Source organism: Solanum verrucosum, unplaced genomic scaffold, assembly GCF_900185275.1.
Source record: "Solanum verrucosum unplaced genomic scaffold, falcon-dt-bn FXZP01000254.1, whole genome shotgun sequence".
NCBI lineage: Eukaryota > Viridiplantae > Streptophyta > Magnoliopsida > Solanales > Solanaceae > Solanum > Solanum verrucosum.
Genome location: NW_026019983.1, coordinates 506,802 through 522,538, shown reverse-complemented (window position 1 = coordinate 522,538; position 15,737 = coordinate 506,802). Strand labels below are relative to the sequence as shown.

General features: G+C 33.2%; 3 protein-coding genes and 1 non-coding gene across 4 annotated transcripts; 1 reads left to right on the top strand and 3 right to left on the bottom strand.

Annotated features, from left to right (window-relative positions):
- Positions 1-2,403: 2,403 nt before the first annotated feature.
- LOC125817931 (uncharacterized) lies at positions 2,404-3,771 on the top strand. The gene is made up of 2 exons (XM_049497437.1): positions 2,404-2,973; positions 3,109-3,771. The coding sequence occupies exons 1-2, from the start codon at positions 2,553-2,555 to the stop codon at positions 3,600-3,602; spliced, it is 915 nt and encodes a 304-aa protein (XP_049353394.1). The 5' UTR covers positions 2,404-2,552; the 3' UTR covers positions 3,603-3,771.
- Positions 3,772-6,780: 3,009 nt separating this feature from the next.
- Positions 6,781-6,875, bottom strand: LOC125817946 (small nucleolar RNA snoR109). The gene has a single exon (XR_007442329.1). It is a non-coding gene; the product is annotated as a small nucleolar RNA snoR109 (small nucleolar RNA).
- Positions 6,876-7,002: 127 nt separating this feature from the next.
- On the bottom strand, positions 7,003-8,636 carry LOC125817933 (60S ribosomal protein L6-like). Its single transcript, XM_049497438.1, has 2 exons — positions 8,053-8,636; positions 7,003-7,306 (listed from the first exon to the last, which is right to left on the bottom strand). Exons 1-2 carry the CDS (start codon positions 8,584-8,586, stop codon positions 7,151-7,153), a joined length of 690 nt encoding a protein of 229 aa, XP_049353395.1. The 5' UTR covers positions 8,587-8,636; the 3' UTR covers positions 7,003-7,150.
- A 1,049-nt stretch (positions 8,637-9,685) lies between these two features.
- Positions 9,686-14,949, bottom strand: LOC125817930 (phosphoribosylglycinamide formyltransferase, chloroplastic). The gene is made up of 5 exons (XM_049497436.1): positions 14,424-14,949; positions 12,769-12,880; positions 11,502-11,678; positions 10,711-10,837; positions 9,686-10,063 (listed from the first exon to the last, which is right to left on the bottom strand). Exons 1-5 carry the CDS (start codon positions 14,809-14,811, stop codon positions 9,950-9,952), a joined length of 918 nt encoding a protein of 305 aa, XP_049353393.1. The 5' UTR covers positions 14,812-14,949; the 3' UTR covers positions 9,686-9,949.
- Positions 14,950-15,737: the final 788 nt, after the last annotated feature.

Sequence of the window (15,737 nt, the reverse complement as noted above, 5' to 3'; positions counted from 1 at the left end):
GAAAATATCTTAGTCTTTTTTTTATGAAAAATGTTTAAAATACTATATTTAGTTCTAACATCAATAATTTCAAAAATTAATTATTGAGTTTTATATTAAAAATTTATACGTAGATTTAGTAAACTTTTATACCTAAATTCAAAATTCAAAATAAACCTACTGAATTTGATCAAATCGTAAATTATCGTCTAGCTCCATCCCTGTTCAATAGTTCCATTGAGAAGTTTTAATGAAATTAACAAATTATAGTAACAAAGAAAACATATTCAACTCGGTCTCTTTTTAAGTCATAATTAACCATCTCAATCTTGACTAAATAGTGAAAACATCTATGTATACCTATGGTGTCATTTTTTATCATTCTCATGACTACTAAATAGTCAAAAATATACTACTATTACTTGACATATACTTTATGGCAAAAGCAAAAAAGAAAAATGTTGATGCACATGATACTTGAGAGTAAAGTGGACTTTGATTATTGTCATATATAGACATAATAGATGTTGTTTCTAGTCTATTTTTCTATTTATGAAAAAAAAAGTTCAAAAACAATCATATAATAAGCCAAAAAATTGCAATATAAAAGAAATGCATAATACATAAATATGACCCTTAATTTAGCTTCAGCGGACAATTATGGCCTTCAATTTTGAGTGTCCACAAGTAGACACTTAAATTTGTATAAAATTGAACAAATAAATACACGTATCCTACATGGCATATTACACATAGGACGCCGCGTAGGACACAAATTGCAATGTAGGGTGCCATGTAGGATGAATGTGTTTATTTGTTTAATCTTATACAAATTTAAGTGTCTACTTGTGTACACCCAAAGTAAAAGGTCATAGTTGCCAACTGACGTCAAGTTAAGGGTCATGTTTATGTATTATGCCTAAAAGAAATGGTTGAGATTTATAATTTAAAATTTTTATACATAAAGATAAATTGATTCAATCGTTATGATCGAGCTCTATTATAAAAAAAATTTAATCACATTTTCTATATGATCCTCTTATCTCTTTCTTATCCGAACTCTGCTGATCATAATAAAAGGAAACAAGAAGAAAGTTTTAACAATAACTTATTTTATTACGAGAGATAGCTCATAATATTCATATCAATTTATTATACGTATATGTTCGATTCAAGAAATTAGTAAAAGAAATAAAACACATTCTAATTTAATTAAATAAATGTTTGAATTGATGCCTAAATTTTAGCTCATAAACCAATATCATGATAAATAAACGTTAGGACAATATTACGAATGATCACGGATCACTCAACTTTTATTTATTACACAAAATTCACTGAAATATTTTAAATAATAATTCAATTTTGTAGATGTAATAACTATCATTTTTACTTAAATATCATGAAACATAACTAAATAAAAAAATTTACCAAAAAATCCTTCACTATATCTTAGTATAAGTTTTAGTTCATAGAATTTTTAGAATTGATTGAACCGGTTTCATTTTTCCCCAAACTTGATGTGTCCAATAGAAACAATTATAGTTATTAATACTTATGCTCTATCATGAATGACAACACTTTTTGGCATTTCAGGATTATAAAAATGGAATTGAGGATTTTTAAAATTTTGATTTGTATTATAATCCATAGATTTTTCAGAATTTTTTTACAGACTTCGATATGTTCCAAATTTGGTGTGTTCATTCAAAACAATTTTGATAATCAATACTCACTGTTCCGACATGGCTCACGACATTCTTTTGACATTTCATGTTTATAACAGATAATAGAGAAATTCAAGATTTTTTAAGTTTTTGATGTATGTTAATCCATCGATTTCAAATTATTTTTTTTGACGGACTTCAATCATCCCCAAACATGATGTGTCCATCTGAAACAATCTTGGTAATCAATACTCATTGTTCCGTCATGATTGACATCATTTTTGGCGCTTTCGAGTCACAAAATAAGAATTTAAGATTTTTGAATTCTCAATGTGTATTTTAGTCTATATACTCTATATTTTCCGGATTTTTTTTATCGCCTCCAAACATGACGTTAAGATTTCTCTGTTAAAACGCTCACTAACAAAAGTTCTGACTAAATTTAAATTTGCATTAATGTAACTTTATTAAAACACTCCCGGACAAAAACTACAAAACTAAAACCAGGTGCCTTTGAGGAATATTTTATCTTTATGCGGAAAACAGTTTCATTTCGACACTCATGCAAAATGTATTTTTTTGGACTGTCCCTCACATGAAAAATAAACTTAGCTAAATAACGAACTTATTCATACATTATGTCTACATTCATTGTATCATTCACTATAACCCAAACTTCTGTGTAAAATTCACTAAAAAAAATACACTTATATTAAAAAAAATACTTATATATATGTGTTTAACTTATCAACATAATGTCTTCATCTTTACTCTAAAAAAATAAAAATAACTCCATTTATGGTTTTTCTCTGTGAACATTTTTTCTTCATGATTGCGACATAACTAAATCATAAATATTTGATTTGTCTATAAAATTCGACGAAGAAGAAATTGAGATTTGAAAAAATGGCGACATTTGTACCGGTGAAGTTTAAGAGAGTAGCTGCGGCATTTGATGAGGTGGCAAAAGCTCGGATCTGCGAGAGCAGCGGCAGTGAACACTCTCCACAACCGGCGGTGGTGACAGAGAGCTTGACGGATTTATCACGACTCGTGAATTCGTTTTTAGAAGGGGAGGTAATTACTGTTAATGAGAAATTGGAAGAGATGGATGGAAATGTTGATACTAATTGCTTTGATGAATCGGAGATTAAGGAGAATTTAAGGAATTTGTTGAATTCCGATGGAAATTCCGGCGATGATTTGAAGAAAAGTGTTGTTAATGCTGTGGAAAATGTTTTGCTTGCTGAAGAAGCAAATGATCGGAGCTCACCGGAGTTTAAACGATGGTTGATGGCTCGATTGCGTGATCAAGGCTTCGATGCCGGTAAGCACCTTTTTCACAAATTCTATAGCTAAACAAATTAATTATTAGCTGTTACAACATGAAAATAGATGTATTGATGTATATAAGTTTTAAAATCTTTATTTAACTTTTTTTTCGCTTAATTCAACTTTATAGGATTGTGCAAATTAAAATGGGAGAAAGCTGGTAATCGTACCTCAGGAAGTTACGAGTATATCGACATTAATGTTGGTGTTACTCGTTACATAATCGAGGTTTCATTAGCGGGAGAATTTGAAATTGCTCGAGCAACGCCTTGCTACGCCTCGTTGCTCGAAAATTTCCCTCGAGTTTTTGTTGGAAAAGTGGAAGAGTTGAAGCAAGTGGTGAGAATTATGAGTAGAGCCATGAAGAAATCTATGAAGAAAATGGATATTTATGTGGCACCATGGAGAAGACTAGCTTATTTGGAAGCTAAATGGTTTGGATCTTATAAGAGAACAACAAATGAACAAAAAAATTATCAAAAGAATAGTTTTGATTCTTTTTCAAAGAAAAGAAATGTTGGATTTGTGCCTAAGCAAGCAATTTCTTTCTATTGTAGAGAGAATATTATTGCTTCTAATAGTGGCATTAAAATTGGAAATTTGGCAGCAGCTTTGAATGGATAATATCTTGAACCGATATAGATTATGGTGGAGTTAATCAACGATCTCGAGTTCAAATCCTAGATCTGAATTTGCGTTTGTTAGAAAACGATAGATTTAGTCAGATTTCAATGCAGATGACAGACGTTCGGGGAAGAATATAAGTTTGTTTAATTTGTTAAGAATTAGAAAGCCATTCTTGTGGAGGCAATATATATTAGCTTTAGTTTTGGTGGGTTTGAGAATTAAAATCATATAGTTTATTGGTGGAGAAAAAATATATATTTCTCCAAGTAGTTGCGGTTGAAGGTTTTAGATTTTAGCAAGTACTATATTGCATAGCAATTTGTATACATTTATGTATTTATCATGTAATGGAGAATATTTCAGAAAATTATGTTTGTTACTATTTGTTTGTGGCTCATATATTTAATTTTCATGAACTACATATCATATATTGAGCAGACAATATCCAAATTATTACTTTTATTCATTTTACTTTTTTGAATTTTGAGCATATCATTTACTAATTACTACTGCCACAAACTACAAAGCAGGCATACTAATTACTCCAATATCTACCCAAAATATCATTTTCCTAACATGATACATAGTATGCCTGGTATATATATTTGGAAATTGGCTGAATACTAATTTAAGTCGTGCGCCAAGATAAATAAGTTAAGTAGGTGGAACTTTTTCACCACACCACATGATTCTTTTGTGTACGTTTTTTTCACTCTACTTCGAAGCAAGCAGAGAGGTTTCAAGATACTAGACTCTCCTAAAAAATAGTTCAAAATTAACGGGTAATAGCCACACTTGCCCGATCATAGCCACACATACAAGTTTCCTTTCATGTATCTCATCCAATTGAGATGGGTCATATCGACTCAATTTGCTAACGCCTCATCTTTCTAATCATAAGTCACGACTTTACTTCCACGTTTCTAATTTTCCCATAGAGGAACTGCTTAGTGCGTCTTTCGTCGAGTATAACCAAACAATTAAGAGAAGCAATGGGACTGGTATTGTCTTGATACATTATATATTAGAGCTAACGACATTGTACGATGATATAAATGTATATTGGTTAATTTTGGATCCTAGCAAACATAGTCTGATAAAATGTTCTATTTATTAAGTGAATGATTAGAGGTCCTTCGGTCGTAACTCGTAAGGATTAGGTGGTTATGGCGTGCTTTTAACATTCTATATCTTAGTGCGGGAATGTGGAGGATTGATTGATTGCTTGGTAGCCGTAAAAGCAGTTTCGAGAACCTTTGCTTGTCAGGTGCACATTCAACATTTTCAAAAAGGAGTATAATGTAAGTCAGCTCACTTTCAAGTCCTCATCGGAGTAAATAAAAGAAAGCCAAAGTCACCCGATTTAGAATTTAGAATATTTGGGGTCCGACAAGAACTATAATCTGAATAATATATCTCATAGGTTCATACATTATCCAAGTTAATCCAGGATCATAATATCCCGATTTCTAATCAAACGGACCCTAAAGGCATAAATACGTATTTTCAATAGGGAAAAGGCTCAAATATGCCATCGAACTTTTAGAAAAGGCTCATTTATGTCATCCGTTAAAAGTTTGGCTCATATATGCCATTGCTGTTAAAGAAAAGGCTCATCCATGCCATTTTTTTAACTCTAGTTTTGCAAAACCATTTCTTTATACCCCAAACATGGTTTAACACTTTTTAATTGGAATTTTTGGATCAAATGTATACTTTTTGCTTGTTTTTCTTTAAAAACACCAAGAACACATGAAGAACATAAACAACTCCAAAATTTTCAACATCTTCAATTCTTCACGAAATCATCTCAAATTTCGGCTACATCATTAATTTCTTTTTTTTTTAAAAAAACTCTAAAATCATTTGTAGAGTTCAAAAAATTCACCCATATTTAAAAAATATATTCCAAAAAACGAAAATCAATCCCAAAATTTCAAATTTGCTTTGATTCTTGTTTTTAACATTAGATCTTTGTTGACTAGTGTTTTTTGAGTTTATGTTCAAAATTTCAAATGATTTGAAGTTTTGGAGAATCTACCATTAAAGAATGTTCAAGTTTTGAAACTTTGAAGAAATTTCAATTGGATCTTGTTGAGTTAGGTTGAATTCGAGCTCAAAAGAAATTGAGTTTTGGTATCTAGCTCGGAGCGAAACTACTCTTGAAATTTGAGGCGATTCATGAAGAATTGAATAAGTTTGAAATTTGGGAATTGTTAATGTTCTTTATGTGTTCTTGGTGTTCTTAAGGATGTAGAATCAAAAAATGTACATTTGATCTAAAAACACCAATAGAAAAGTGGTAAACCATGTTTGGTGTGTAAAAAATGATTTTGCAAAACCGGAGTTGAAAAAAATGGCATGGATGAGCCTTTTCTTTAACAACAATGGCATAAATGAGCCAAACTTATAACGGATGGCATAAATGAGCCTTTTCTAAAAGTTTGATGGCATATTTGAGCCTTTTCCCTTTTCAATATAATCTCATCTGGTAGGTTTGGAGAGGCATATATGGTAATAGATAACAAAATAAATCTGATTAATTGGAAAAGTATATTTAACTTTTGACTTTATGGAGACCACTTTTAATTAATAGAATAAAATTATTGATCACATCTACTTAATAATAACATGTTCACGATAGTAAGCAAAAGAACTGATGAAACATGATGATTTTATTATTTTTATGATGACCTTTATATTATTTAGCAAAAAATAGATGTCGTAGTTCAATATACAGCAATCATAAACTAGTTCAATAGACATATATAAAGAGCTCAATGAACATAAGTTGAATTGGTGAAAAGATTTAGTGTACAAGTTCAGGATGCTTGTCTACATTAAAGATAACCCTAGCTTATCGATACACAAGACACATTACTGAAAAACTACAGAAAGGCGAAAAACTGTATATATTGTTTGTGTTGTAAGCACCCATATACGCAAACTGCCGGGAACCAAGGCAGTGAGCCTGGAAAGTGCATAGATGAATTGATTTAAGACAAGGGTCTCTTAGAAAGGCTAAATTCTAAGCCATTTCCATCTTCTCCCCTTCTCATCCAACAGCCAAAACATGTACACAGAATACAACATATGCTCACAACTATCATGTAATATGAACAAACATCAGCAAACGACACTAGACGTATAAGACATGATCCACAAATGTCATGCAATATGTAAGAAGTTCGGTAAGCAGATATCCTAACAAAGAACAACAACCAGCCAGTAAACTTCTCAGACAATAATCTATTTGTATTGCTACAGCCACAATGGCAGTCAAGATCAAGGATACTCAATTTCTCCCTACTCTTGGTAAATGAAGCTTTCAGTTAACAAACCATTGAGCTCTCCAGCATTTACCTTTATAACAACAAAAAATACTAGGACAAAAAAGGAGCAAATCTCATATTGCATATTTCAACTTAAGATGTTTATAACCAACAAAATCTTCAATACAAAGACTAAACGCAGGTTCAAAACAGAACATAAACAAAATAGATCTAACAAAATCAATTTCATCAAAAGTAGTTTAATTATCTGGTCTAAAAGACAAGCTCATGGGGTTTCATGCCCGACTTGAGCGAGAACCTTGCAGACAAGTAACCCTTCAATTCAGGAACAGCCTCGATGGCCTTGATCAATGCTGCATCAACAGCCTTCTGGTCATCCTTCTTCTCCTGAGGAAGCACATTCTTCTCCTACAGAATTACCAAATAGAAAAAGATCAATATGTTGAATATCGAAATACATCATTCGTGTTCAAGCAAGTTTGAATAATAGTATAGAATTACAGGCATAGATATGAAATTTGCTAATTTTCGTTCACATATATGAAAAATAAACTCTTACCTAACAATACTCACTAACACTATGTTTCTCCATTGCCAAATTGAGTTATTTATGAAGCAAGTTTTAATAATCCAATTGTTAATGTTAGATGTACAGGACACGTCAAGTTTCAAGTTTCAGTAATACGATTGTCAATGTCAATGCTCATTTTCATTCTTAGATTTCTCATCACAAAATGAGACAACTTACCTATGAATGTCACTAACCATGTTTCCTCATTACCAAACAGAGTTATTCAAGCAAATTACAATATTAAGCATCCTCTGCCCGGGGAACCAGAAAATGCCTCCACAAATTACAATGTCAATGGAATTTGCTAATTTTCATACAACTTATTATCTATGCATACTCACTAACCAAGTTTCTTCAGTTATATTCACATAAGATCAGCATAAGAGATCACAGCATTTCACAAGACACAATAATCTACTGCCTAATCACACAAATAAACAAAAAGAACTAATCTTTCAAGCATAGAATTAGCAAAAAATCCAATCCATAAGCATATACTAACTATAAAGATCCATTCTTTAACCACAAAATGGAGAACACATTCAATCATTAACTGAAAATGAGCAAAAATAAGAAATCAAACCTCTTTCTTTTCTTCAAAAAACTCTCCTTCTCCCTTCTTCTGCTTCTTCTCAGCTTGTTTAGCAAAGTACTTATCATCAATCTTATCAACACTCACTCCAGAAATATCCACCTTTGTCGAGGTACCAATAACATAAGCTTGATTCACACGCCTTAAAGGAACTCCATTAAACTTAAATGGACCAGTAACAAGAAGCAAACCAGAAACAAGCTGCTTCAAAAACACGACTCTTTTACCCTTAAACCTTCCAGCAAGGATAATCAAAACAGTACCAGGTGTAATACTTGACCTAAGCTTAGTGGGTTTTGGTTTGTGTTTGTTAACAAGGGGTTTCTTCACGTCATCGGCGGGGTAGAATTTTGGGGCTTTCTCAGCCGCCGGAGCTGCGGCGGGTTTTTTTGAGTGAACGGGTAAAGCGCCGCCGTTCTTCTTCTTAATGGCCCAAAGACCCTTCTTGTGGTACATCTTGGAACGGGAAAATTTTCCCACTCCACGAATCAGCTCCGGATTCCGGGCAGTCTTCTTGGCGGCCATTGCTGAAGTTTCTTCTTTGCAGTTTGCTGATTCAATGAAACCCTAACCCTAGAAGCTTGATTTATATATGGAGTTACTGAGGGTTTGTAAGAGTGACAGAAATTTTTTGCTGTTTATGTGGGCTTATATGGACTAAGAGCCCAATGTCTTATATGGGCCGGATTAGATTTGATAAGTTATACAGGGTGTGCCATAAGTAATCATTTTATAAAGGCTCTGATATACTCCTCAACTTTGCGATTTAGGGTTGATATATCACTCGTTACAAAAGTGGCTACATATACCTTTACTGGTACATAAAAAAACCCAAAAAAATCACTTCCATTGGACGAAAAGGATATATTTGGGTCATTTGTGTAACGGTAAGTGTGTATCAACTCATTTGTATAACAGTAAGGGTATATTTAAGTCATTTGTGTAACGGTAAGGGTATATCTGAGTCATTTGTGTAATGGTAGGAGTAATCTGAGCCACTTTTGTAATAAGAGGTATATTAGCTCTAAATCGCAAAATTAAAGAATATATCAACCTTTTTCCTTATATTTTTCATGTTTGATACCTAAGCAAAAATGTTTTAAATCTCAAAAGTATTTGTATATGATTTCGGCAAACACAATAGAGGTGTGAGAGTGATGGAAATGGAACTATAGGGTGGGGGTTGGTATTGGAGGATCGAGAGCAGACCAAACTCCAAAGTGTGGAATCCACTTGTGCAACTTAGTTTTTTTTTTTTTTGTTTCACTAGAGAAGTTATTTTCCTCATTTCATATGTTACTTGCTTTTGACTACTTGTATTTCCCTTAACGTTATTGCCTTCTCCAAATAAGAGTATAACGCTCAAAGTATACAACTGTTAGCAAGGTTCAAGAAGAAATGTGATGTAAACAGTCAAACGCCTAGCAATTTAACCTTAATAATTAAAAATCGAAGTGAAAAATATATACCATCACTTAATTATGATTGGTTAAATAATAAATTGTACATATGAAAGACACATATTTTGCATTCATTTGTTTGGTTTTAAACGTCCGTTTAACCGTCTCAAAAGTAGAGGATTAATAATATGAGAAACATAGAACATGATATCTTCATAATATCCAGCAATGTCAAGAAACAACAAGCTATTTCTTTCATAGATGAAAAAATAAAAAGTTGTCAAAACATATTGGTACAAAACTTTGTCATAGACATACAATATTCGTCTACATATGTTGAATTTTCTATGGTATAATGGTAAATTGAACAATTAAGGACGCTGGTACGCCTTCCACGAGGCATATGTACCAAAACTACGTTAGTGTCAACACAGAGCTCAGTAACGAATACTTCTAGCCGCGGAGTTGCTAACCTCTGGCTTTGTTATCTACTTGTAATGATTGGGATCTTCTTTGCTCCGGATGAGAGGGACACCATCTTCACGCCACACGATTCTCTCTTCACATAATGCTGCGGCTACTTCTACGTAAAGCTTATGCTCCTGTTAAAGAAGAGCGTTAGTGTAAAGATTGCAGCGAAAAAAGAGAGGAATGGACAAGCAATAACACGAGTTGGATTCGATGGAACATAAGCACTTTGATAGGGACATTGATGGAATCAGTGGCTACCCTAAAAGGGAGGAGTGTTGATATTGCTTGTCTTCAGGGAACACTAAACGGACAGGGGAAAAAGATAGAGAGATAGGTAACACGAGTTGTAAATCTGAGACCATGCGTGTTGATAAACAATAATGCTACTGATTTGTTGAATAGATACATAGATTGAAAAGAACTTGCAGCCAAAATCGTACAGTAAAAATTGGATAGGTTCAATCTATAGTCACAAAGGCCTCCTAAAACGTTCAACTAAATTCATCGAGTTGTTCCAAGGGGTCAAAACGGCCAATTATTAATGGAACTCCTTGTCGGCTTATTTACCCCGGTTTAACAACACCTACCTAATATTCAGGGGATCCCTTTTCCTGAAACCATACATGTTTTTTGCGGGACTGGTAGTGCAACGTAAGGTAATGATCAGAAACATGGGGAAGACCTAGAGATTTACTTTACACATGCAGCACGAAAATTCAATATTGATGGCGACAACAATAATACACTCATAACAAGAAATGTTAAAAGAAATTATGACCTCCTGAAGAACCCTTGCTGCAAGTGTTTCTGCTGTGTCATTAGCCAGCACAGGCACGACCCCTTGAGCAAGAATACGTCCAGTGTCATAATGCTCATCGACATAATGGATCGTAGGACCTGAATACCTACAGATAGCAAATAACAGCCAGAAAAGTGAATTACTTGTGTTTGGAGCTAAATGAGGATCCAAAGCATTGGACGGAAAAAACTAAACCTATCCCAAATGCAACAAAAATCAAGGTTAGGTGCTTAATATTTTTGAAGGGTGGACATGATAAACTGAAATTAAGCAGAATTCACACGTAACAATATCGGCATGAAACAGCCAAGTAAACAATTAATTACAAATACTTGCTTAAATGATGATAGGAATTGTCTTTAGTTTATTACAATTTATGGGAAAATTCAGAGATAATGGAGTAAGGACTTCCAACTCAAAATGTGAATACAAATCTTCATAGTAAAAACTAGCAAAATAGAAATGGTTTTTTTGAAGAATCTGAATCCTCAACATTTCAGGAAAAAGATGCTACATTATCGGATATGATCTAAAAAATGTTCCTAGATCACATTTCTCTGAAATACAATTTGTTGGTTTTAACTATAGAGGAAACACGAGTCACATTGAGTATTTAAGTCTTCAACTAAGCACTCAATTTGCAATTCACAAGCTGAACGGTGGTACTCTTTTTTGTTTAGCAACTATCTAATGTGCAATGATGAGGAAGGAGAAGCGAGATACTTGATTAACAAGAATAATTCCGTTTTGATAGCAAATACAATACATACCTAGCTCCAGAAGCTATGACTGCTTTATGCACCTTTATGCCATAGTAGCCTTTGCCTCCAAAAGATGGAAGAAGTGACGGATGAATATTAAATATCGATCTTGGAAATGCTTGGACTAACTCAGTAGGAATAAGCTTTAAGTACCCAGCTAAAAGAATGAAGTCGATATTATAGGCTCTGTAAACAAAAGTTTGTTTATTATAACGGAGAAGAATATGAGGAAATAACTTCAGTAAAACAACGAAGACAACTAAGATTATTCATGTCATACACTAAGGGATCGTTTGGTATGGGGATGGGATAGACGAAGTTATCCCACATTGTAGTACAAATGATGGATAAATAATCCCGGGATTAATTAATACCCAAAAGCAAACGCAGGATAAAATAATCCTGCATTCTATCCTGGGATTATTATCCCTTATCTCTCATACCAAACGACTCCTCCAATCTCCCTTTAGATGATATCCATCCTCGTACAAATAACTAATGAGTATGAAAACTATTCATACACAGAGAAGAGAGTAAACAGGCAAGAAATATAGATGTTTATCATGGTTTACATGCTTTTGTTCACATTTACTTTCCCATTTCTTCTGTAATAATCATTTCGCTCCAAGTAGAAGAAACCAAGGGCAAAATGAAAAGGAAGACCAAAATAAAGAAAGGTGAACAAAATGAGAAGTGTTTAACCGAATAACTCTAAGTTTCAATTAACCAGAGCTTATGTCAAAATTAGGTGAATATTTTAGAATAGGCCGCTGGTGAGCAGAAGAACAAACAGTGAAAGAATATGGTATCAATAAATGCAACTGAGAAAGACAGGAACTTTGATAGATGTGCAGAATTCTCTTCGAAATACTCGGTTACTGTTAAATGGTTTCTTGAGGCATCTTTGCTCCGTGATTGAAGCCCGAATGGTTGCAAGCCGTCAAAGAATTCAGGAACTAGAAGAAAGCTTAATAGAACCAAAAGTTTCACCATATTGATGAAAAGAACTTGACTTAAACCACATCAATCTTTTGTGCTTAAATGTCTCAAAATTCAAAATCCTCATGAAACAGTCGCAGTACAAGTAAATTTCCTTCTATTCAGATACCATTTTTCTTCTGCTAATCATCCCAGAAGAAAAAGTAAGGAAAAACATAAAAGAAGAGGAGCTGATTGTGTTACAGCCTAATTTCAAGGAAGACGACATCTTTTTTGCACAAACTAACTACTGAAGCAGTTAGATCAATAGAAGAGACATGAATAGAGAAGAAAAAACCTTAGAGAACCCACGAGATCCTCCTCCGATAAACCCTCCGATGAATTCTTTGCTTTAGGAAACAAAATAACAGGAATGCCTTGCTCCCTTGCATACTTTGCACCTCCACAATCTGCATTTCATAACAAAAACAAATCTAAATGAAAAGATGAGTGACAACTACAATAAGACAATTGAATACGCATATATCTTCAGGTATAAAGCTGTGGAAACTTTAGTTGAAACAGAAATATCTGAAATTTCCAAGTGCTTCCGCCAAAAAAAATCTAGCAGATATTGTATCATGGGAACATCTCATCATGAGTGGGAAAGAAAAAGTCCATCGCCAATGTAATTTCATTTTCAACACAGCATACTCATTTATAAAGTCACACTAGCTTTAACATGCAAACTGTTAATACACCTAAGAATAACAAAATTTCAGGACGAAAGAAACAAAAGAAGGAATACAGATGAAGCCCGACGTAAGGACACGATGAATAGAAATTACACTCTTGGCAAAATTAATCAAGACAGTTGCAATACAAAGAGGCTGAAAGTACAAGTTTTTCTCTAAAGCTCATAGCTTACCAAAATCTCAAATAGGCAGGGACCTAAAAGCCAACAATCAACAATCCTGAAATACAATAATAACGATAACAACAATAATGCCCAAGTCTCAAACATGTAGGGTCGGCAATATGAATCCTCATTGACCACATTACTCCATTTAAACTCATATTATTTGTAATTTAAGTAAGACGTAGAAGAAGTTCTCTATATTTTCTAGACGTATAATCTCTCACAGGCTAACCAATCCTAGAAAGCATATGACCTACACTGAAAGTGATAATATCTAATACATAATCTCAACTAATGTGTATCACCTATACCTACATAAGCTGTTAAAGGTCGAAGATTTACGAAAACTCAAATAAACAAGTACCAAAAGCATACAACAAATAATCTTGAAATACAATAATAACAACAACAACAATTATGCTCGAGCCTCAAATAAGTTGGTGTCGGTTATATGAATCCTCATTGACCATGTTACTCCATTTTAAACTCATCTCATGCCAATATAATGCAAATTAAGTCGGAAGTATTAGAAGTTCTCTAAATTTCTAAATGTATACTCTCTGAAAGGCTAAACTACTACAAAAAAGCAAACGACCAATGGTGGAGCTGGGATTTTCACGTAAGGCTATGCAAAATATGGAGCTGGGATTTTCAAGTAAGGCTATGCAAAAGAGGTAAATACACGGAAGGAAGCTAAGAGGATTCCGCATCTATTGTATATACATAAGAATAATCATGACCTTGAATATACCATAAATATCTCAACTAATATGTATCACCTACCTACAACAACACCACACCCAATGTAATGCCACACGTGGGGTCTGGAGATGTAACATATACACAGACCTTACCTCTACCTTTGTTGGGTAGAGAAGTTGTTTCCGATAGTCCCTCAGCTCATTATATGTTAAAGCTCAGAGCTTTACCAAAATCTCATGGGTAGAGAAGTTGTTTCCGATAGTCCCTCAGCTCATTATATGTTAAAGCTTAGAGCTTTACCAAAATCTCAAATAGACAGGGATCAAACACCAATTAAAATCAAATCTTGAAATAAACTGAAAAAACAAAACTTTAAAAAAGAAACACCCTACCATTTTTATTGGTAACTAAAACAGCTACCTCTCCATGAACAGTCCCTTCAAGTGTAGCTTCATAAATTGACCTGAAATTTGAACCTCCACCAGATACAAACACTGCAAGCTTCTTCTTTCTAAGTTCTTTATTCACACCACTATCAGGAACTGTAGTAGCTTCTCTTTCAGTTCTTTGCAAACAATTCCTACACTGGAAAAATTCCTTGCTGGGGAAATTTTTAGGAGAAAAAGAAACATGGGGTTTCAAGAAAACCCCTTTAAGGATAAGATTATTTGAAGAAGAAGATGGTTTGAGCAAAATCTGAAAGAATGGATTTTTTTGGTTTTGAATTGGTGAAGTGGGTAAGGTAGAGGAAAGCCCAAAAGATAAATTTTGAGCTTCCATTGATATCGGAAGTGAACGACGGAGGTTGACGGCGGAGGTTGGCGGCCGGCGGTGGAGAGGAGAAGGGAGGCGGGAAGTGGTGGTGCAGGAGGGAACTTTAGAGAGGGTGAGTATTTACTAAATTTGCAAAGAAATAATTAACATATTTTTTATTTTATTTTTTAAAAACCAAAACTAGATAAATAATTCTTAGCCCATGATTTAAAATAGGGAATTTAAGATTTTCCTTCATTCCTTCTCATATTAATTATCTTATTTTGCTAATTTAAAAAATTAAATTAAATTGAATTAAATTCGAACATACCTATTCTAGAAATTTTAACTTGACCTATAAGTTTAGAAAAATAATTTATGTTATTGCTTCAGACAATTTAAAGTATACGCCAAAAGCTTGATTTGAAAATGACAATTATATATCATAGACGTGATAGAATTAGTGAAAATATGAGAGTTTATACAAGTACTCATTCCCTATTTTTAGCATTGCTCCACTAAGTGTGTGACTATGTATACACACTTATTTTCGTTCACCCAATTCTCAAAACAATGAAAGAAAGGCGGGTAGATATCACGAGTCTTTAATTTGTCCATTCATCATAAGCAAGTGTAATTCATCAATTCCATCAAAAAAAATTATATCTTGACAAAGATTACGTGAGTGTGTAATTATGTTTCAACATAAAATGATATATTATTTTTTGTTTCAAATGCTTCAACATAAAATGACATTATTTTATCAATTACATAAAATCCAACTACTTATTTTTAAAACCTATGGAGGAAAGTTGTGACAAAAAAATAGCAAATCTTTTTACAATTAATAGTATAATTCACCAATTTCATCAAATATTTCTATCACTCGACAAAAATCATATGAGTGTGTAGTCATATTTCCGATGCTTCAACATAAAATGACACATTATTTA

Excerpts from the sequence above, each read along its gene's own strand:
- LOC125817931 (XM_049497437.1), top strand. The coding sequence starts at position 2,553 with ATGGCGACATTTGTACCGGTGAAGTTTAAGAGAGTAGCTGCGGCATTT. Across the intron at positions 2,974-3,108 it reads TGATCAAGGCTTCGATGCCG|GATTGTGCAAATTAAAATGG; the intron begins GTAAGCACCTTT and ends TCAACTTTATAG.
- LOC125817930 (XM_049497436.1), bottom strand. The coding sequence starts at position 14,811 with ATGGAAGCTCAAAATTTATCTTTTGGGCTTTCCTCTACCTTACCCACT. Across the intron at positions 12,881-14,423 it reads TTTAGTTACCAATAAAAATG|ATTGTGGAGGTGCAAAGTAT; the intron begins GTAGGGTGTTTC and ends TATGAAATGCAG. Across the intron at positions 11,679-12,768 it reads GATCTCGTGGGTTCTCTAAG|AGCCTATAATATCGACTTCA; the intron begins GTTTTTTCTTCT and ends TTTTGTTTACAG.
- LOC125817933 (XM_049497438.1), bottom strand. The coding sequence starts at position 8,586 with ATGGCCGCCAAGAAGACTGCCCGGAATCCGGAGCTGATTCGTGGAGTG. Across the intron at positions 7,307-8,052 it reads TTTTTGAAGAAAAGAAAGAG|GAGAAGAATGTGCTTCCTCA; the intron begins GTTTGATTTCTT and ends GTAATTCTGTAG.